The 23,441-nt window shown below is 38.1% G+C and overlaps 1 protein-coding gene and 1 long non-coding RNA gene across 2 annotated transcripts in view; one reads left to right on the top strand and one right to left on the bottom strand.

The window, feature by feature from the left end:
• TSHR (thyroid stimulating hormone receptor) overlaps window positions 1-23,441 on the bottom strand; it is a 50,865-nt gene that overhangs the window by 23,458 nt on the left and 3,966 nt on the right. Inside the window, exons 2-5 of the mRNA XM_068148708.1 lie at window positions 10,633-10,704; window positions 5,332-5,406; window positions 2,322-2,396; window positions 1,059-1,133 (exon numbers count right to left, since the gene is read on the bottom strand). Coding sequence (XP_068004809.1) covers window positions 1,059-1,133; window positions 2,322-2,396; window positions 5,332-5,406; window positions 10,633-10,704 — 297 coding nt within the window. The remainder of the gene's footprint in view (window positions 1-1,058; window positions 1,134-2,321; window positions 2,397-5,331; window positions 5,407-10,632; window positions 10,705-23,441) is intronic.
• On the top strand, window positions 8,180-22,681 carry LOC137446287 (uncharacterized). Its single transcript, XR_010988611.1, has 3 exons — window positions 8,180-8,313; window positions 11,867-11,950; window positions 22,504-22,681. It is a non-coding gene; the product is annotated as an uncharacterized lncRNA (long non-coding RNA).

The raw sequence follows: 23,441 nt of genomic DNA, 5'->3' as shown, positions 1-23,441 counted from the left end.
TTTAGTTAATGAGAGATTGCTCCACCTGGGAAGTCTAGCTTAGTAGTAGGGAGTTGTCAGCCCTGGTGCTGTAGTCCTTCAGTAGTACTTCATCTTTTTACTTGAAATGGGACTCTATTGGTAAGACTGGGTAAGGGTATGAGACAAAGTCTGTGTTCATAGAAGCTTATTCTGTCAATCTAAAAGAGCATGCATCTCATTCAAGTACTATTAAAAAAGGGTGACTGACAGAAAGGAGATATATGATCTTCTTTCTGAAAGACACACTGTGCCAGCCTGCGCTGACCTCCCTACTAGAGTTGTTGTGAAACCAAGGTGCTCCCGGTCTGGCGACTTAAGAGCTCAGCTGCTCAGCTTTGGCAATTTTATTTTCAAGCTTCCCCCTCCCCCCCATTTTTTTAATTAAAACATTAATTGTACAAAGCAACATATTTTGAGTAAAGTAAGCCTTCATCAGAATCTTCCTAAAAAATGTGAGCTCAACACTGAACTTTCAAAGGTGCCATATAAAAACTTAGTGCTCTTAAGGTTATCCAGTTGTTCTGCTCTTGAGTCTTCTGTCAGGGTGGAGTCAAGAGAAAGACAGCAAATAGTCAATGGAGATTATAATTCAACAATATAGGAGCTCAGTGAAGAGCAGTATCAGAAAATGTGCAACAGGAGCTCACCACTCAAGCACAGATTTGTTACAGGAATGTTGACAGGATGACTTCATGTTAGCAGGCTCAATGTCAGATCAGGTCCTACTGTGTGTCCCACTGTTCTGACATCTGACTAATTTGATCCATGATGCAAACAAAATAAAAGCAAAAGGTCTGTAGAAATTATGTATTACATACTTTGGACAATTCAAGAGAAATGTATTTGTGTGTCCATGTCTTTCATGCAGGTCAAATGTATAGTGCTAGGTGATCTGGCATTTTCCAGATTTCATACTAATGATCCTTGAAATACAGCTTGAAGAAAACTGTGTTGCCTGACTTATTTGATATTCTCCAAAGCAGGTTTTTCTTGGGATCTGAGGATGGCAATATTCTAACTAGCTGTGAGATACTTACAGTAAAAAGTTCACATCAGATGAGTGGATTTTGGTGAGGTCTGGAAATGTTTTGAGTCCAGTATTAGAAATACCACTGAAAGAGAGAAGAAATGAAAAGAATGACATGCACTGGGTCACTGAACAACAACAAACTTTGTATTTAAAGCTTTCAACTGTGCAGGATGGTTATTTCATCCTCTCTATTGTCAATCAATTAATTTATAATCAACTATCCAAAATACAAGCAGGCAATAACAATTTTTTAAAATCAAAATAGCATATTAATGATAAATCATACAATCTGAAAAATAGGAAGACAGAACAGACAATCAGACAATCAGATCTGCAGAGGGAAGTGAGGTGGATAGGGGAAAAAAAACCACCTGTGGATTCACTCGTGAGATTAAGCTGCTTTGGAAAATAGTAGGGACCCCCAAATCCTCTGTCTTGAGGCTGAGCTGTTCAAATAGCCCTAGAAAGGGAAGCTATCTTCAAATGTAAGTACAGTTAATTGCCCTTATTTCTGAACTATAGAGTGCAAATAAATTGAATAATTATAGTTCTCTGTTTTTAAAACTGTTCTGAAATGAAATAGTTTTGACTGGTTTCTCTTTATACCTTTCAGAGCGCTAGGAAAAATCTTCCCTTCTCACTGCTACTCCTTCTCCCAAACACACACAGAGCCTTTTCTGGTGTCTTCCAAACAAAATCAGGGAACTTATTCTCTTTCTCAGCTCTGTATACTGTTATAATTTTAGAATGTCATAATTGGTTATCTTATGCTGTTCTTTAGAAACTTCGTGGGATCACAGAGAAATTCTTCTGGATTTCTTTCTGCCATAGCCGTCATATGAAATCAGGTGTCTGTAGATGGGCTTGTCACCCATGGCTAACAGGTATGCTTTAAAATCCTCTACAAAATATAAAAGCTGTGTGTATTTTTGTTGTGTCCTGTCTTCCTACTGTTCTGTACACAAATAGAATCAGGCAGCACTTATCATAAGAACAAAGCTCAACATGGAATTTTGCCAAGGAAATATTAATACATTCAAGAAGGGTGGCAAAATTACTGATGAATTTGTGGACATGTTTCCCTTTCTTGCAAAAGTAGTCAAAGTTCCAATCCCCTAACCTTGTTGGCTTTTGGTCATTAAAATAAAGCAACAAGGGAAAACGTTTCAATCTGTTCCCAAAAGAAATACAAAGAGACAAAACTGCTATAATCTGAGGAGTCACCTCTAGGGGTTTAAGTGTTAACTTGTTACAAGTGCTAAATACTTACAGGTATTTCAAAAGTGGAAGGTTCTTAAAGGCCTCAGGATCTATGTAATCCAAGTTTCTAAGATTCCGAATTTCACTGTAAAAAGGGGAAGAACATTACCACATTAATAATTAATATGTAAATATTTATCATAACAGAAATCAGGAGTGCTAGAATGAAATTTCAGGAACATAATTCCTGCAATGATGTTTTGTACGGGCCAGCACTAACTCAAGACTACTGTGCACTCTGAGCAGTCTTACAGTGATGATCTGCATAGATGCTGTCCTGGAGATTAGCTACTTTAAGTGAGGAGGGAAGAAGCATCTGAAATTTTATTATGGATCTTTTATCTGAATGTTCCTAAAATCAAAAGTAACAGCCTGTGGTAATGGCTATTTCTTTGAATGTGGTGAGAATTCTGTGTCCACAAAGTTGAGTGAAAAGAAGTTGTTCAGCAAAATTTCTAGTACTGATATATAATTACCCTACTAACTTACAACCATCTATTTAGCTTAGCATTTTATATCCTCTTTTTTTTTTTTTTCTTTTCATGGTTACTTCCTTCATGTCTTTTTGGTTTTATTTTGTTGGATTTCTGTGGTAGTTTTTTGGTGTGTATTTGGTTTTGGTTTTTTTTTCATATTTCTGTTACAGAACTCATCAATGGTTCAAAAACATGGCTCGGGTCACTTAAATTAACTCCACTCTGAGACTTGAAATGGACAAACCATTTACTATATAGCCATGTCCAGCTGTATAGGTAGAGAATAGTGTATCTTTTTTTGCATTAAACTGATGCAAAATACAACACAGCCTTCATTCCTCACATTTTCTGTACACATTTACATCTTTAAATATTTCTACCCAGATGACAGCTTGATTGTTAAATTTCACTTCTGGCATTCAGAAGTTCTGACATGTTTAAAATCATCCTTCCCCCCCATAGCTGAGACATTATTCTGCTTTCTTAGACTTACTTTGCCTATAGCACCCATGGTTTCTCTCACATGTATGTATATTTCCATGTTTTGTTCTCCCCTTAGGGCCAGATTATGCATGCTATTTCACCTGAATGCAACTGCTAAGCCTTTGCACCACTATCACCAGAAAAGTGTCTTGGACTCCTGATAATCAATCCACTACCTCCAGACTGCAGCTTTTAACAACATTTTTCTGCACAGCACTTGTCCCAGCACCCTAAAATTCAGTGCAGATGTATAGTAGGCCTAAATGTCTGCAGTCTCCCAACTGAGTGGCTTCTTAGATTTTTTTGATCAAATCACCTCTTCTGTGGCACTGTATCCCAAGACCTAGCTCCACAAGATGTCTAAGAAGTGCAGCCCTGGCCTGTAAACTGGTAGAGCTGCTTAGGCCCTTAGCTCCAACTCACTGCAGCTCACTTCAGAGCTGGAGAGCAGTCCCTCATGAGCTATCCACATATGAAGGCAAATCATTTGAACCATAACCTTTGGCCCCGTTCCCAAATGCAGATAAAGCTTTTCATGTGGTTGTGTAAGAGGAGAGAGCTTTTGGAGTGAGGAGAAAGAAGTAGGGAGAGATTAGAGGAAAATGAGCAGAGACACAGAGAAATGGGAAAGAAAGTGAATATTAATTACAAGCAAAATGACATCTGGCCCATTAAAATGCAGCAGGTGATCAGTATCCTTAGTTTCCAGAAGTTGCTTGGCACTTGACAGGCATAGGTTCATAAAAATATGACTTATGCTTAAAGAGACCTGAGGCCTGGAAGGAACAGCAACTCAGGACAGAAACACATGAACTGAGTAAGTACCAAGAAAATGGAACACTGAAGATCAAAGCTGAAGCACACTAACAGACTTGGCAGACAAGGATGATGGTAAGCACAGGATGTCTACTCACATGACACTTGTCTCAAGCTAAACCAGTTAGTTCCTCCCTCCCACAAACACTAGATTTTCTCCTAAGAAGTTCATATGTTTAAAAGCAAATGTTTTTAAAATTAACCTGTGTGGATAATTTTAAATTAGGGTAAAAGATTATTTACATAAAACTGCACTGTATGAAAAGTCCATGAAAAACAACCTGTGAAAATAAAACTCTCTGAAAAGACTTATTTTCAAATCTGTTTGGGTAACATCAACCTCCCTTAAAATAGCCTATGATAGCCTTTGCCCAATATTATTTTAGCAATAATACTTGGAAAATACTATGCAAATGGAGAACATTAGACAAATGCATAGGACAAGTTATACATTTATCCTTGAGTAATCTTGTTCTTTGCAAACTAAGTCAAATCCAACAATGATAAGAGTTGACAAGTCAGAGGAGTTGTTGAAGCCATTCAGAAAAAGGTCTAATTTATAAGTCACTTTCTTCTACAGCTCTGTGCAACTGCCTAATTTGTCAGGTGCCTATATATTCTCTAATTCACAGTCTCAAGCTGCACCAGGGGAGGCTTGGGCTGGATGTTCGGAAGAAGTTCTTCATAGAAAGAGTGATTGGCCATTGGAATGGATGGCCCAGGGAGGTGGTGGAGTCACCATCTCTGGGAGTGTTTAAAAAGAGACTGGATGAAGGACTTAGTGCCATGGTTTAGTTGATTAGATGGTGTTGGGTAATAGGTTGGACTTGATGATCTCAAAGGTCTTTTCCAACCCGGTTAATTCTGTTAATTCTGTGAATTTCTGTAATTAAATATTACATGTGCCTTATTTCCAAACAGATTTTAAAAACCTGGTAAGCACTTCTGAGTGGTAGAGGTAGCCCTTTGTGGGCTGGGGCTTGGGGTTTGCCTATAGCTTGTAGTGATAGGATGAGAGGGAACAGCTTTAAGATTGAGGAGTGTGGATTTAGACTGGATATTAGGAAAAAAATCATTACAGTGAGGGTAGACCCTGCAATAGGTTGTTCCTGGAGGAAGGAAATAAGAAAGGGATTATTTAGCCACAAAAGAAACAAGAATGACAACTTAAATATCAACATGTATGTTATATTCACACCTTGGCAAATTTCTCATTGTACTAATTCATTCAGTTGCAGTACTTACATATGAGTGACTTTATTTAAACTGCTGAAGGAATGGGCCTCCAGACGCTGAAGTGTTTCGTCTATGGAGATGTAGCTAAACACCAGCAAACAGAAAAAGAAACAAGACTCAGAGCTTTGCAAGCCATGGCTAGTGCCCATCATGTCACTTCCATTTTCCTCTCATACTTTTCTCACTGAACTGCCAAAACACTGGCAAACACACAGACACTGTGTGAGGGAGGAACTTTTAAGAGGGTTTTGACTGCTACCTTAGATGTACACTATACTACAGAGTACAGTTAAACAACAACAAAAAAACCCACAACAGAGCTATTAAGCAGCAAAATGAAACATCTACATTTCACATCTCAGAATCGTATTTCTTTCCTTTTCCTCACTTAAGATCCCCTTGGAATTCCCTAAGGAGATATACCCTTCAGATAAATTGGACTATTTATCTACATTAAACAATTAGGAAGGAAAGAAATAAAGAAGGTCCTTGAACCATCATTACAACATCTGTTGCAGATCATCAGGGAAAAGGAGGTGCTCTAACATGAATTTATCTAGCCATAGAGTGAATGTTGTAAAGGATTTATAAACATAGCCCAGAAGCAATACCACATAGCAAGCTTAAGAAATGCTTATTTACACCCATTTTAGACTGAGATGCATTTGTACAGCCAGTGATCTACTGAACAAGATGAGAAAATAGCTCTGTAGAGTCTCTTCACTATTATTAGTGAAATGATAATACTAGAACTACCGTTAAAGGCTTTGAGGTGTCAGCAAAGTTGCAATACAACTAACTTGTGCAGAGCAATTGAACTGCTACTATTTTGGGTTAAAATATCTGAGTCTGTCTGGTGGGGGTTGGTCTCTTCTCCCAGGCAGCCAGCACCAGAACAAGAGGACACAGTCTCAAGCTCCACCAGGGGAGCTTTAGGTTGGATGTTAGGAAGAAGTTCTTCATAGAAAGAGTGCTTGGCCATTGGAATGGGCTGCCCAGGGAGGTGGTGGAGTTACCATCACTGGAGGTGTTTAGGAAGAGACTGGCGCTTGGTGCCATGGTTTAGTTGATTAGATAGTGCTGGATGATAGGTTGGACTCAATGATCTCAAAGGTCTTTTCCAACCTGGTTAATTCTATTATATACTATTCAAAATAGTTCTTGGTTTTAAATTTTATTAATGCTGAATATAATTTTTCAGAAGTATTCCTGTATTTTATTTACATTTCAATCATACTTTATAGAATATTTTGAATCTGTAGATAGTTAAAAATAATTTTAATGGTTTGTATACCGTTTATATTAAGTATTATGATGATAATATTATGATAGTGCTATTAAAATATAAGTACTATATTTTTATTATCTTGATCAAAGTTACTAACACATACCCTGGGCAACTTGATTACTATTTAAAATGCACAAAATTCAAGTGACATCAATTTTAGATGTGAAAATCAAAAATAAAATGTAATAATAAAGGGACTACATAATATGTCTTTCTTCTTTTTTAATCAGTAGACCTGCAAAGACCTAGATCATTCTTAACTTAAAAATATCCAATAAGTAATTTACATACATTTGAATTAGGTTGTATTCCTTAAAACAGATTTTTAACATTATTCCTATTTTTTTCCTCTGACAGTATTAAGAGTCATAGTAATAAATAGCAGATTAAAATAAGATTGTTTAACCAAGGAGAGCTTTGCAATACAACCAATTATGAACCAGATTATTTTTTTGGTGGAAATTTTAAAGAACAAAATCCTTATTTCTTTTAATGGATGCTTAAGCACATTTAAAATGTTTTAAGAAGTTGGAAAGAATATTTTGTGGTCAGTCTAATAACCAGCAAATGACTAATGCCACTAACTGGTCCAAGGAATTTATATCCTCTCCAGACTGAAGCCAAAAACATTACCTGAATGAACTTTAACTCATCTAACATGAGATTTACTTTTTATTGGCCACTTTGGAGATGTAGTCTACAGTGTTTGAAAAGGTACCAGAAAAGTAAATAGTAGAGATTGCATGAACAATAGATTTTCTTTCTACAGTAGTATTGCTTTTACAAAGTTATTTGTCTCTACCTTTGACTTCAAAAATACTGAATGTTCAACCTGCCCTAAATGGGTAGGAAATCAGGTAAAAGCCTTTTACAAAGATTTAATGTATTTACAGCTTTAAGTATGTAAACCAGAAATTTCTCTTGCATCTGAATACCTTTCAAAACATTTATTTTTGTTCCCCAGTGCACTGATGCATTTCTGACAGGAATTAGCTTTACACTTGAGCATTTCACTATAATGCCTTTTGTTTCATTCCTGTGGCAAAGCAGCAAAAACAATCTCTACTTCTGGCTATCAAGAGCACATAGACATTCATTCATTTAAGATAAACAGGAGCTTTAGAATTTTTGTTTAAACAAGGTTCATAAAGAGGACAACTACATTTTCTGTTCAGTACATAGGGACAAGAAGTTTGTTTGTGTAAATTATATAGTAGAAACCATAGAACAAAATGAAGTGCTATATTTGGAACAATAAACACAGTCTCTATCACACTTCAGAACATTTTCTAGATGAGTTTACAAAGCAAGGAATGGTAATTTCCATTGCTGATGGAAATCATGTGCTAGGAGAGGCAAATGAGACATGTAGCAGATTAGAGGCCAAGATACACAAACAAGAGCTGTAGTTAAAATTCACTACTGGTTCCTTAAAATTTGCATCAAGAAAGCAAAGATTTCATTATTTGTAGTAGTAGTAAAGCTATAAGCCAGGAGGGCATTGATACTATTCATATTTAAACCTCTCTCTATTCTTCGTAGGTGTGGTGGTTTGAGCCGTAACTGGAATTTAAGAGCTCAGATGGGGGCCAGGCTGAGAATCCTTCCCCTGCTCCCCCCTCCTCTTTCCCAATGGAGAGGAAAAGAAAGGAATGGAGCAAATCCACCAATAAATAATTTGGATTCAGCTTGGAAGTAGAGAGGTAAAGAATTTTCTTTAAACAGTATGTATTATGTATGTATGTGTACATATATTTATGTGTGTGTAACAATAACAGGCAAGATTCACAAGGGTAAGGAACAAGGATGAATGGGGAAAACAAAAAAGAAATATGAAATACAAAACCAGCCCTTTGTAAAGGCATGGGGTGCAGCAGGGAGGACCACGTGGCAGAGAAGCAGGGGAACCAGCAGCAGTCCTCATCCAGGCAAAGCCAGGGCCCAAAGAGAGCTAATGGCTGCAGTATCCTCCTTTTTATAGCTTTGCTGGGCAGGGAGGGGGAGTGGACCAGACTAATTCAGTTTCCCAGGGGGAAAACACCCTCCAGGGAGGGCAAAAGCTCTCACAAGCCCTCCTGCCCTGCTTCCAGGATAGGTATAGCCCATCGTAATAGGCTTTTTTAAAAATTAGAGAGAGAAATGTGATAATCCAGAAAGTATTGTACAACAGGAGAGTGCAATGCTGCCACATCATGATTTTAGGTAGGTTACTGCCATATTCAATTCTATCCAGGCTATTTTCCTACACGTGTGGAGCAGAGGGAAGTTAAAGCTCCATATTTAGCTACTCAACTGGAGAAAGATACTGACAGTTGTCTTCTCAGGTACTACATAAACATGGGGAGACACTAGGTGGCAAAGTGCCAGCCTATGAGGGTGCTAAGTGGTCTACAGACAGATAGTGTGAATACCCCTTGGCCTTTAAGCCTCTGTAAGTTTTTTGGAGGCTAAACATCTTTAGAGAAAGGTTCAATGAGTTCTTCAAATAAACACCTGTGCTTTTACAAATTCATATATACTACAATTTGAGGGTTCTAAAACCTGAAAAGCATCTAGGCAACAGATTGTGTCACTGAAAGCTGAAGAAGAGTTAACAACCTTCTACATTTAATGAACTGCTTTGAACGTTTATCAGGTTTACATATGATACTGTATATCATATGAGGGATGCCTCCCCCAAATATACCCCCCAATACACCATCTATCTGATTAAACGGAGATTGTAAATGAGGCTACAGATATTCAAGAACCATTACTTATTTAGAAAGTCATTACTTCAATGCATCTGGATGAAACCATAAAATGAGGCAGACCTCCATATTTCCCCAAAGATTTGTTTCATGATTTTTTAAATAGTAGTCCATCTCAGCCATTCAGCCAAAGCTCAGATGGAGTTGAGACCTGCAAAGAATGCCAAAGGCAACAAGAAGAACTCCTATTGCTGCATTAGTAATAAAAGGCTAAACAAGAAAAATGTGGGACTCTTCTGGAATGAGATGGTTTATTTAGTTAAAAATGGACACAGATAAAGCTGAGAACCAGACTGCATAAAGCCTTGAGCAGTGTGGCTGGACCTTAAAGTAGGCCAAGCTTTAAGCAGGTGGTGGACTGGAGGTTTCCTGAGGTCCCCTTCTAAATTTCATGACTCTCCGATTCTAGGGAGTGAACTGGGAGATGGCAAAAGAATAGAATAGAATAGAATAGAATAGACCAGACCAGACCGGAAAAGACCTTCAAGATCATTGCATCCAACCTATTATCCAACACTACCTAATCAACTAAACCATGCAACCAAGCATCCTATCAAGTCTGCTCATAAACACCTCCAATGATGGTGACTCCACCACCTCCCCAGGCAGCACATTCCAACAGGCAGTCATTAGAGAAAAAAAAGTGGGGCAACTTAATTTCAAAACTGCTAACGTCAAGGAGCAGTGCAGTGCAAGGGTAGCTTGCTACTTCCAATGGGACAAACACTGACATGAGGCACCTAGGTAGAGGACAGCTGTGCATCTGTATCCATGTGTTAACATACAAAGGAAGTGACACATCAGAAATCTCTCTCACATCACACAAACACTAATGTTTTGGTGAAAGTCTATCCCTAGCCTAGAAATGCCACAGGATCTCCAATGAAATGAGTTTGAAATCATACTAGGAACTGGAAAAAACCATAATCCAGCCAGGACCAACAATAGAATATGTTCATTTGTTATGGTTGAAACCATTTCTCATGTTTTGCAAACTGCATAAGAAAAAAAAGGAAAAAGGTTTTATAGCCTTACATATCATCTCTACTTCAATCAAGGTATGATACTGTCTAAAAATGCCTTCCTGAGTCAGCTAAAATTATAAACCTGCAGTTCTAAAATGTAAGTTGTGAGGTAGCAAAGGTGCAAAAATATTTTAATTTCTGAAGATTTTTTTACACAACGACAGAATTTTGGAGAAGAAAAGTGATTATTTTTTTTTTTTTTTTTCCACAAAAGAGCTAGAAGAATAATATCAGAAACAGAACTTACATACTAGAGATGTTGGGGAGATTGGAAAAAGCATCACTTGGAATTGTTCTTAGATGAGTCTCCATAAACCTCCTACAGAAATAAAAGTTTGGCAGTTAATCTCCTTTTGTGAATACAACTTAAGTTTAGAAAGTCCAATACAATTCCAGTTCTGCTCCAATATTTCTATTTCATTCCCTTCTGACAATGTTTCCATATTTGCCTCATTTCTATTCCAGTTTCCTTATGTGATTTGCTTTACTTGGTGTGCTAAAATACAACATTCTGAATTGTCTCTCCTAGCAACTCTGAAGGAATTTAAAACTTTGCAGAAAAGAAAACAAACCATTGCTTTGGTCCCTGTTTGACAAGTGTGAGTCTGTGGATAATTAATGACTGGGGACCACCAGGCAGCAGCGGTGTGTAGAAGGCTGTAGGATAGACTGTAATTCCTTGGAGTGGAAAGAAGACATGCTGAGAAAATTCTGAACCAGAACAGTCTATGATGGATGAAAAATGAAAGTAATTTAAACAGACTAACTTTATTGTAGCCCTGTCTGACTGCATATAAAGATTACAAGCTCACCAACTGTGTTAATGTGCTCCTCAGGCAATGGGTGGAAGTTGAGGCATTGGAAGGTTCATGTTAACATGAGGAAAAATTTTTTCACTGAGAGTGATGGAACACTGGAATAGGCTTCCCGGGGGGGGTGTGGAGCCTCCCTCTCTGGAGATATTAAAAACCTGCCTGGATGCATTCCTGTGTGATCTGTTATAGGTGATCCTGCTCTGGCAGGGGGGTTGGACTAGATGATTTTTGAGGTCACTTCCAATCCCTAACATTCTGTGATTCTGTGATAAATGCCCCAAGAAACTGTTTTGGGGGTGTCTTGTGCTATTCTTGTTACACCACCCCACCAGCTAGCAGGCTGTGAGTGTACAAGGAGTTGAAACGAGACACAGCCAGGGCCACCTGACCACAACTGACCAAAGGGATGTTCCAGACCTTATGTCATGCTTAGTATATAAAATGGGGGAATGAGGAAGTGGGGGATGTTCAGACTGATGAAATTTGACTTCCCAAGTAACCATTACACATATTGGAGCACTCCTTTCTTAGAGATGGCTGAACACCTGCTTGTTGATGGTAACTGAATTATTCCTTGTTTTGCTTTGCTTGCCTGTGTGGCTTTTATTTTACTTATCAAACTGTCTTTATCTCAGCCTATGAGTTTTCTCATTTTTACTCTTCCAGGTCTCTCTCATCCTAATGCATGGGGGCCTGAGTGAGTAGCTGTGTGGTGCATAGCTGCCAGTTGAGGTCAAATGACGGCACAAGGTAAAAATAAGATAAATAATTTCACAGAAATATTACACTAATAAATCAAGATTAGAATAATAGGAGGAAAGCTTTTCTTTTATATATAAAGCACTACCAACTCTTTATACAGATTATAGTTCTTGACTCTCCAGGTAACAACCCTCTTTTGACATTAAGCAAGCCATAGCTGCATCTCAGAAGCTTCTGCTTACTTATGTTTGTCTATTTTATTCCTATAACTATCTTGAATGAAAGCAAAAAAAAACCCCAGAGGAATATGTAAAAGAGGCATACAGAGAGGTATACATCCACTTCCATCACACCTACTCATCTGATAAATAGCACTGACAGTATACGGTTTGCAGCCAAAACACTATTAGAGTGAGAGTTTATAGATGTAGATGTAATCTAAAGACAAAATATTTCTATTGTTCTGTGGCTTCCTTGGTAAATCACTTGAAAGCTTTCTTTCTCATTGCTAATGAATCCTGATGCACTGCTGGCATCCTTAAAGTAGCTAGAAGGAATATGTAATTTATGATCGAATACTTAACATTAAAAAGCACTGATCTTTGAAAAATACTTTTACAGCTACATTTAGCCTCTCAAGAGTTTGTGGTGTGTTGTGAGGTTCTTTGGGGTTGATCTGTTTCCCAGGCATGAGACTATTCATCAAGAAAGGATACCAGCAGAAAGGCATTCTTCCTGACAGTCATCTGTGAGAAATTGGCAGGAGGGAGCACTTTGAACAACACTGACCATGACTACTTCTCCCCTTCATTCTCTGGTACCTTATACCAAGCACCAATCAAGCTAAACAGCCATGTTTATCACCTGAGTTCACCAAGTAGAAAAAAAATAGTGCAGACCAGAGTGGTAAATGAAGACAAACATTTAGCTGTAGAGTAAGAGATGGGAGCAACTGCATGAGGACTCTGATGGTAGATTTAACTGGGACAGTCAAACCTTGTTTCTCTGCTAGATATTGGCAGAAATGGCTGGATAGTTTGGGTGTTCACTTAGCTTTCCCTCACATACAGCCAAGCATATTAATATGAAATTAGATCAACAGTGACTTACATTGGTAGACTGGCCAGGGACCTGGGTGATGAAAAAATGAAACACATTCCTTCCAGCCTTTTCTGAGATGGGTCAGTACCCTAGGAAATGGCAAAAATACTGGATTCTGAAGTGACTGGGCAGATTCATTGAATAAAAACATATCTGGGCACACAAAACAAAAATTCTCAGGTTCAGAAAGTGCATGAACTACAAACAGTTACTGGGAGAGTATTCCAGGACAGTGTCACAGCATTTTTGTCTTATTCATATACTTTTCATGGGGCATACTTTACTGGTCACAGCTGCAGGCAGGAGACTGAGAGTTTTGGCATGATCCTTCACAGGCACTCCTCTGTACTGACATTTGCAAGCAACTGGGCACATAAGCCTTGCAAGGTTCAGTGCCAAAGAACATTATCCCCACACATTCTTAATCAATCCTATGAAATGTACAGGTGCTAGGTGTTAAATATTTCAAAACAAACACACTGTAATGATTACTTGTAAGAGTCTTCCTTGTATTTCCTTTTTGGCTTTTGACCATCTTAGCAGCAGCAGCCTTGAACAGTTTTGACACCAAGTCAAATAGAGTGATCCTTTTATTTGCTGTGTTCCTTCCCCTCCTCTAATTTCATCTATACTTTCTTTTCATTAAGGCTCATATCATATAGAAATATTATTTCATATGATCTGTAAATGTTATGTCTTGGCAAAATATAACATAACTGCATGTTAGGAAGAAGTTCTTCACCATGAGGGTGATGAGACACTGGAACAGGTTGGCCAGGGAGGTGGTAGAAGCCCCATCCCTGGAGGTTTTAAAGGCCAGGCTGGTTGTGGCTCTGAGCAACCTTACCTAGTGTGAGGTGTCCCTGCCCATGGCAGGGGGGTTGGAACTAGATGATCCTTGAGGTCCCTCCCAACCCTAACAATTCTATGATTCTGTGATTCAGTGAGATAGCACAAACTATAGTGATCAGGCCCAGGGCTCAGTCAAACATACTGACCAGCCCCATTTCACAAGTAGCTGGACCCCTTTTATGGTTCTTTCTGTTTATTCCTCCTACGTTCTCCATGATTCCATTCCCTGCGCAATGTATTAACACCAATCTCCCGTCCCAATACCCAGGATCCCCACATCTGCATCCTTATCAGTTGTAAAGTGCAGATTGGTGCTTCTTTGAAGCCATGCCTGCAATTCATGATAGCCCACTAGTTAGCATGACTGGCCAGGCTTCTTTCTTGTCATTAGTCATTCTTCTTGTTATTATTTCTCTGTGCTGTCTGTATCTCTGTATGTTTTGCTTATCGCCTCCCTTTGAGAAGGTCCTTGATCAGGTCTTCTCAGGGAAGCAGACATCCTCTTTCCACATACCCCGACAGGTAACTCTGACAGGTATCCTGACAGACTGCTTTGCCTAATATAACAACACTGAATGTTTTCTTAATGCTTCTAAACTTCACAAGCTTGAATTCCTCAACAAAAATCAACCCCTGTTTTTTTTTTTAACCAATGAACCCCTTCCACGAGTAAATACGTGTTGTACTGTAAAATTGCCTAACTACAAATATTAAACTGTTCACTTACAGTATTTATTCCAATGCCTAACAGATTAATTCGACATTCATGCTACATTAGATTTCCTAAATCTCCTCTGGGAAGAAAGATGTATGAAGTATGTAGCACTTAAAGTCCCATTTGTTAAATACACTAGATTTTGCCCAGAGTCTCATACTTTTACACTTGATTATTACAGTGCACAAGAGCCTACTGAACAACATTGTCACATGCAAGTTTAGAAAACTATCCTCTTTTAAATTATTGACACATTAACTTATAATTTTTTCACTATGACTAAACCAAACTATCCAAATCTTAACACTATTGTGTTTTTAAAATATTATTATTATTATGAAATAAATGCACCATAGTCTTTCAGTGGTGCAAAATGAGCTATAAAAGGCATAGAGAAATGCACGTGGAGCTTTCCAGAAGATGATTACCACCTAGTGTCTAATGCCAGTATTACCAACGTGGTAGGAGAGGGAAAGATTCACATAGCAAAGTGACCCTAAGAGTAGCAAACCACTTCTGAATTTACTAGATGAACTACATAGCTACTTTCCTGTAATTAACTGTTAGTCCAAAAGAATAACATAAAATACATGTCAAAACTGGCTCAGCCCTGAGAAATTAAAGAAATACTAGAGCCTTTCAAAATAAAAATGTGCAGGTCAGCATTTGGGACAATTCTGTACTGAAAGTAAGCTCTTGGCACTAGCATATCCTTTTCCTATGTACTGAGGTGCACATGGACAATGTCAAACTGACAGGCAAGAATTCAGGTTGGCTACTTGCCGATACATAGCAAGAAAACACCAATCCATACTTGGGAGCTTATTCTTGCTCAATTTGTGATCACCCACTGCATCTTGCTGGATTCTGAGGAGACACTGGCTTCCATTTAGCAGCAAAACATAGGCTGCTAACATTATTTAACAGATTTCAGAAAGCATGCCATTTAAATGTTCTTTTGTAGATGCTAAGAAGAGTTTCACTGAAATGAGAATACTGCACATTGTCACAAAAGACAATGATGATATGGCATTAGAAAATAATTATCTCTTCCTTGTATGTGGAGATTACTAATGTAGATCAATCTGATAGCAAAAACTGTTTTACACTATTTCAGGACAGCATTTTTACGTTGCTTGACAGACTGATTCTTTAAGTGTTACAGTCCACTGAATCTTGAATTGCTACTGCAGTCAGTTTTCATTACATTGTTTTCTTTTGACATTGAATTTCCAACTCACTACACTTCAGAAGCACGCAACCACCTTCCCCTGAATTGAGAAACTACTACTACTATAACTGTAAAAGAAAAAGTTTAAATATCACAAAATATTACTGTAACTACTAGGCAATTGTTTACAGAGTAAACAAAGAGCTGATAATGTGTTTTCTGTTGGTATCAGCTAAGAAAGCAGCTCACAAATCTGACTCATACAGAATGTTAATGTAGATATATTAAATAAGAAAATATATTTTCCCTAACATGGTTTTACAGAACCTCAAAATAGCCTTTAAAAGGTGATTATTTTTTGTAAAACTGGAACATTTCAGGTAGTGGGTTAAAAACAAAATAAAATAAAATGTCTTCCTTCATCACCAGCTGAATAATTTCACAAGTAGCATAGACGGACTACCAAATTCTGGTATGTGAAGGGGTGGATAGCATGCAGTACAATCCCAGTGCCTCAAAACCTTCAAACATGCTTTTGTATCCTGCTGGGCTTAGCCATTACACATCCTCAGGCTCACAGGAAACACGTTTAAAAGCCCCCAAAAAGCCTAGCAAGTGAAGCTACTAGTAAGTATCTGTTAAAAGGTAGCCAAAATTTTAGAGAGATGATCATCTTGTTTTATTCAATAATTAAAAATGGTCCCATCTGGAAAAAAAAAAAAACAAAACAAGAAGCCCATTTTATGTGAACACCTTCTGTGTAAGGCTTTGTAATAGAGACAGTGCTCTAATACCTTACCCAAGTCAATCCAGTGTTTTGCAAAACCCAGTGCTACTGACTCAAGTAGAAGCAATGATAGCACTATGATAAGTAAATTCATTACAATTTAAACCTCAACATAGATAATGAGCTGCTGACACATTCTAAAATAAGACTAATTCTCTCGGGCTCTCAAGAAAATAAATGTGATCTGCCTGGATCTAAAGAAAACATTACAGAGTCATTTCACTGAAGTATTTGAAACTTGTTTTGCGATAAAAAGTATGAAGTATACAATAATTATCTTCAGCATGTCCCTATTTAATGAAAAAACCAACATTTTAAATGTCAGTCTTGCAGAAGAAAGTTTGAGCTGTTTTGTCTCACAGATAAGGAGAGAATTAAATATAGGGATTGAAGAACCAGCAAAGGTAACTGAACCGAAACTTGACACTAGAATCTAGTATGTTACCCATATCACTCGGTGAAGAGACAATACAATATAACTCTTCAGGCTACCTTTCAGCCACAGGTAGTAAGATAAATCACAAATAAACTGTCTTTTCTCTCTCCTCATGCCTCTTACTCCTCTGTTGTCTTTGTTTTATACCTTTGACTGGATTCCTAGATTTCTCTGTTTAATGTCTTTAGCATTGCAATATTCTGTTTTTTTTTGTAGAAATAGTGCAGATTTCTCTTCTGGCTTTGCCTTTTAGCCCTGTCATCTAAAAGACAGTCCCATTGGTGAAAAAAATATCTCATGGCTTTCCCCTCTCTTCCCCCCTCCTTTTTTCTTCTTCTGACAATTACTCGTAGAAATAATAATTTCCTAAAATCACGGACATACTTTCAGTATGATCAGTTCTAAAAGTCTTCCCAGTCTCAGCTCACATCTAAATGGTCTTTAAGGATCACAATGATTTATTCTGGTTAGCTCTTCATGGCAGATCTACCTGTCAGTATGCGGTCCTTCTGATGGCTACCCTTCCAAATGGCTCCTACTGCACTGCAGGAGAACGTACTCCACATAGGACAGAGAAGAGCTGTGTTTCTGAAACATTAAGCTAAAAGTATATAAATGGCAGAAAGAAAGTCCAAATGTGACTGTGAAATTTCAGAAAACAGCAGTCAGAAGAGGTTTACTTGTTAAAGGGAGAGGGAGTAAGAACAGGCTGTAATTACTGGCTACTGTTGTTCCTAATCAGAGCACTTCTAAGTGCCTGTAATTGCTGCCGGCTGCTCAGCAGAGGTCAGGAAGGCAAACTGAATGCTAGGAATTACTAAGATAGAAACACAGTAAAAATTAAAGAAATTTTTTCTGCCCCTGGTCATACCTGTAACATGTGAAATGGGATGCTCAAAGGTACAGAATGACTTGCATACAAAAAATAACTACATAGCAGCCACCAGTGTGTATTTCCACAGATCATCTTTCTGGCCTTAATAGAAGATGTGCATGATGTTTGCCTTTTTTCAGACATCATCAAGATTCCTCTAATCACCATGACCTTCAAAGATGAGAGAGTGGCCTCATAATGACACTGACCGGCTTCCTCATCACTTTTTTAGGTGCATCCCTTCTGGTCCCATAGATTTCTTAATAAGTAGCATACTTCAGTACTTTATCTTCTACTACAGGTGACATTCCGCTTCCTCAAGCTGTGCTTCTAGGTTAAGAGACCTAGGAGGAGATGAAAAAGCATGTGCAAAGAAGCAATGAAAGCATTGATGCCTTTTCCATGTCTTTTGTCCCTAGGTTACTTGCCCTCCTGAGCAGGGGGCTCTCAGTTGTCTTGGTTTCCCTTTTGCTGATCATGCATTCACAGAAGTCCTTCTTGTTGCCCTTCACATCCCTTGCTAGTCTCAGCTCCAGCAGAACTTTGACTCTCCTAGTTCAGTCTCTCTATGTAGAACTACTAATACCCTGTGCCCTGGATATCTGCTTTTGGTCAGTGTTCAGGACAGGACCTTTGGTGACATGGAGATTTCTTTACAACCCAATACAATAATTGTTAAGTTGTCATGCACCAGGACATTCCAAAGAGTTAGTACATACACTTATCCCCTGGAACTAATGAAGTAAAGCTGCTTTCAACTCGGACCCATTAGTCATAAAGGAAATGCCCACCAAAATATTTTAAAGGACTTCTTGTTTAGAAATGCAGTTTTTTCCTTACTTATTTCATTAGAGAGTTTCCACAAATAGTAATGTAAACTAGGACTATATGAAACAGAATTTTCCAGCAGAACCTCTCTTGAGTGGTGAAATTCTTCTCCCTTCTTCCCCAAGGACTGATCAGGTTGGGAAAAGAGGAAGTCTTGTCACAACAGGAGACTAAACAAAGGTTTAAAAAATTGAAAGTCTAGATCTTAGCACAGGTATTAGAAAATTAATTGTGTTTCTTCTTGGTGGGTAAATTCAGTGACAAAGAAAACAATTATTTAAAGACTTCTTAAATTATATCCATTACAGTGTTCTGTCGTATCTTAACATAACTGCATGCATTCAGCTGATGCTGAGACAGTCTTGATGGCAGTTTTGAAATTTGTGTAGCCCAGAATAAAAGGCATGCTCCTGATATAATTCCAAATGTGAGTATCTATACTAATTGCAAACTCATCATTCTGTTAGGGAGAAAAACCCTTAACCCTTCCCACCAAAATGATGTCTTCTTTTTCTACCTAGCCTTTCTTTCTTTCCTTTTGCATACGTTTAGAGCATTTTTGCAACTTTTTTTTCCCCATTCATTTTCTTGATTTATGCATGAGCCAGACATATGGATTAAAAAGCTGTTGAAGTACAGAGACCATTCTCCCAGACTGTGAAAATGTTTCAGTAGGCCTGATTTGCACTACAGGCCACTTGAGCCATATCCATTTAAATAAATGATTGTATTTTCATTTGGGATTAAGGCTTGAATTTGATTGGAACCTGACTAACTGAGCAGCGATCATAGAACTGCAAGTTTAGTTAGTAATTTTCTTTACACTTCAAATGTACATTTCCTGCTGTTGCATTTGAAAAGATAACAACGGGGTTTGTGAGATGAAGAAAGCTTGAGATCATATATGAAAGAAAGGAAACAAGCTTTAAAAAAATTCAGATGCCTTTATAAGCAGGCAGAGATACTTTAAAATCCCAAAAGATCTCTTGAAACCACGTTTATTGGCTTTGTACTTATGACAAACACTAAAAGCAGATGAAGAAATACAAAGAAATGTTCATCACAATACTGTTAAGACTCACCAAATTACTTTTAGAAAGAATACTACACATGAAATTACTTTAAAACTGCTTTAGATTATACTGAAACCATTCACAAACAGTAATTGTGGTTTCATGTTTGCTGAGATTAAATGGTTTTAATTCATAAATTACAATAGTGGCAGAGCTGTACCTTAGGAAAAAAACCCTACAACCTTATTCCAGAGATGTGCATATATTATACATATAAACATACACCTCTCTGCCTTACCAATGTCCATTCTTGTTTACAGCACTCTTCAGTCCTACATTACTTTTGGAGACAAAAGCCATTTATGTCCTATCCTTGTACAAAGCCCACAGTTATAGGGGTTTGGTCCACAACAGATGGTGATATAGACAATGAATGAAATATGAATAATCATAGAATGACTTGGGTTGGAAGGGACCTCTAAAGGTCATCTAGTCCAACCTGCCTTGCAGTAAGCAGGGACATCCTCAATAGCAGAAAGTACTGGGAAAGGAATAGCATAGCACAGCATAGCATAGAATTAACCAGGATGGAAGAGACCTTTGAGATCATCAAGTCCAGCCTATCATCCAACATTATCTAATCAACTAAACCAAGGCACCAAGCACCCCATCAAGTCTCTTCCTAAACACCTCCAGTGATGGTGACTCCACCACCTCCCTGGGCAGCCCATTCCAATGGCAAATCACTCTTTCAGTGAAGAACTTATAATATACTGTTCTCACTTTACAAATTTAGGGTTTGTCTGTACCTTGAATGGTTTGTAGGGCACAGGTATTGTCACTTGCAGCAGAATATTTACCTTGAAATGGAAGAAAATCAAAGAAAGCAATAAGGATGATTAAAGGTAGGGAATGGTTTCACAGACGGTACTAAGTAGCCTGGGACCCTTCACCTCTGGCTGAGGAATGGATGAATAGAAACACAACAGAGGTCTACACAGCAGGAAGTGCAGAGAGAACATGGGATAGACTGTTTACTCCTTCTCTAAAATCAGGGACAAAATGTCATATATATAAGAAACTAGAGGAAGACAGGTTCAGGAAGTAAGAAGAAAAAATAAAAGGTCAAAAAACCAGCACACAAACCCACCAAACCCAAAAGGGAAGTTACTTCACTCAAGAGGAAGTAGACCTGTGAAATTCCTTGTCAGAAGATGTTGTGTATACAAGAAACTGATATAAGGTCTAGGCAAAAATGGATGTGCAACTGCAAGAGAGATCCACTGAGAATTAAAAATGATGGGGGAAAAAACATATTAATGAACAGGCTCAGGAAATTCTAAACCAAATTCTAAACCAAAACTAATTATGAACAAAATTCTAAACCAAATTCTAATCAAAACAAATTCTAAACCAAAACTAAAACCAAGCAAGCAAACAAACAAAACCACCAAGGGTGAACATTCTTCAAGAAGGAAGACTTAACAGTGCAGAAACAGGCCAGCCCCATGTGTCAAAAGATGAGTTGGCATGGAAGAAAGCTGGCCTGGATGAATACAGAGATTGGGATGCAACTCAGAGAAAAATTGAGAATTTATGGTCTTTGTAAGAAGGGACAGGCCATTCAGGAGGACTACAGAGTTATTGTGATGCTAGGCAGGAAGAAAATTAGAAGGGCCAACACCCAACTGGAAATAAATCTGGCTTCAGTTTTTAAAGACCAGTTGTTTGCTAGATAACCAGCCCTCCGAGCTGGAAGAGAGATATGGGGAGCAGAATGAAGTCCCATAGTCCAAGAGGAGATGGTTAGCAAATGGCTGCACCACTTAGACATACACGAGTCTGGATGGCATACAACCAAGGGTACTGAGGGAGCTGGCAAAAGTGCTCACCAAGCCACTTTCAATTGTTTATCAGCAGTCCTGGCTAATTGGCAAGGTCCTAGCTGACTGGAACTGGCAAGTGTCACACCCATCTACAAGCTTGGGGAAGAATGGCTGGAAAGCTGTTTGGGAGAAAGGGACCTGGTAGTGTTGATTGACAGATAGCTGAATACAAGCCAGCAGTGGGCACTTTTCTTATGTGCGGTTTAGAAGATCAAAATTGCAAACCCGAGCTTCTTGGAGTCAATGCAGAGAGTGGCAATTCACTCCCGAGTAGAAATCCAAAGTGCATAAATTCGCTACTTATATACCCTTACCTACTTTGCACCACACAGCAGTAGCCACAAACACAGACAAAAAGCAAGGATGACTGAGCATTTGAAGAAATTGTTTACAATATCATTATTTTTAGTATTAGTTTTAAACCAGTATATGATCTTTCCATACCCCCACCCTAACTAACCATACTTGTTGGGAGGTTTTATGGCTTTTGTCATCCCTAATATACATTAAATGTTCCCATGGGCCCTCTTGGCCTTACAATCTATGCCTCTCAAACCTATGAAGAAGGGAAAACAAATCAAGCAGCTAGCATTTAATTATAACATATTTTACCATGTGACTGTTCACAAACAGCGAGTTATAGAGTTAAATCATTGTTAGAAAGCAAACATTCTTTTAGCTGCAATTAAAAGACACTAGATTAGAAGACACTCACAATCCAAATATTTTTTTGCAATGTAATTAAGATGACGTCTTACTGAAATCTTATGAGGCCAGCTTCTAAAGATGTGAGCGAGAAGCTGCATTATAAACCTTTATGAAGCAAAAGCAGTAAACTGCAGGTTTTAGTCTCTCTGCAAATTATCTGTGTAATTCCTGCTCACTCTAAGGGCAATTAGACCCACTGAAAAAGAACAGTAAGATTTCTGTCTTTTCAGTTGCCAGTAGTAGCTGGTGGCAGGCTGTTGAAGAGATACTGTAGGATATTGAAATGGTATGTCTTGATGGCAGCTCACTTATCAAGATGACAGCATACCTACAGGCAGCTTACTGCGACACCTAGACTAAAAGAAACTAAAGACAGCCTAAACAAGGAGCAGCCTACGCCAAGAGTGCTTGCTGCAACAGTTCCAGGTAAAAGCCCTTTGATATGTTCTCTGTATTCTGAAAACTGAGATTTTGTTACCAACTTTTTTTTCTCCTTGCTTATACCTGTAGTCAATCAATAAGCCAGCTTTCTCTTCAGTGTCTAACAGCTAATTTATCTCAAGTCTTTCCTAAGGTCATTGCTGACTTTTTATGAAAATGTGAGTTAAAAAATCAGTGTCTTCACATATTTCTGACTCTTTCAAAGAACTAGCACATATATTTGCGAGGCAAGCTTCCCCTTTATGAAAACCAGATTGACTTCTTCCTATTTTTCAGTTTTCCAAGGAAGATGGACCTACTAGGATTTAGTTCCCAATGTATTCCTTAAAGCACTTTAAAAAAAAAAAAAAAAGAATTATGCTGCACTTGTGACCTTCCATTCCTCTGTCACTGTGGCTGAGTTAAATGGCAAGTTACATACTACAGTAGGTAATGAAGCAATGTTAGATTTTAATGTCTTTGGAACTCTTACATAAGTATTTTCTGGCTCAGGAAATTTAATTCTATTCAATTTTTCAGTTTGTTTCAAATGAGCTCCAGTTTGATAGAAGTTCTTCAGACTTACCTTCTTTTGTGTTTTAAAGAACACACTGAGTTTTTATGATATTACAAGTTTATCTTCAAGATATTTTTATAGTGTATTACTTAAATTTTTCCCCTTTGGCCATGACTTCTGTTTTCTGAGGGATGCTGGAATAGCTTCCTTCAGTTGTTTGTTTAGCCATGT

This window comes from Melanerpes formicivorus, unplaced genomic scaffold (assembly GCF_026170545.1).
Source record: "Melanerpes formicivorus ecotype bairdi unplaced genomic scaffold, bMelFor1.0.p_v2 SCAF_17, whole genome shotgun sequence".
Taxonomy (NCBI): Eukaryota; Metazoa; Chordata; class Aves; order Piciformes; family Picidae; genus Melanerpes; species Melanerpes formicivorus.
Note: the sequence above shows the minus strand (reverse complement) of the source record. Positions and strands in the feature narration are given on the sequence as shown.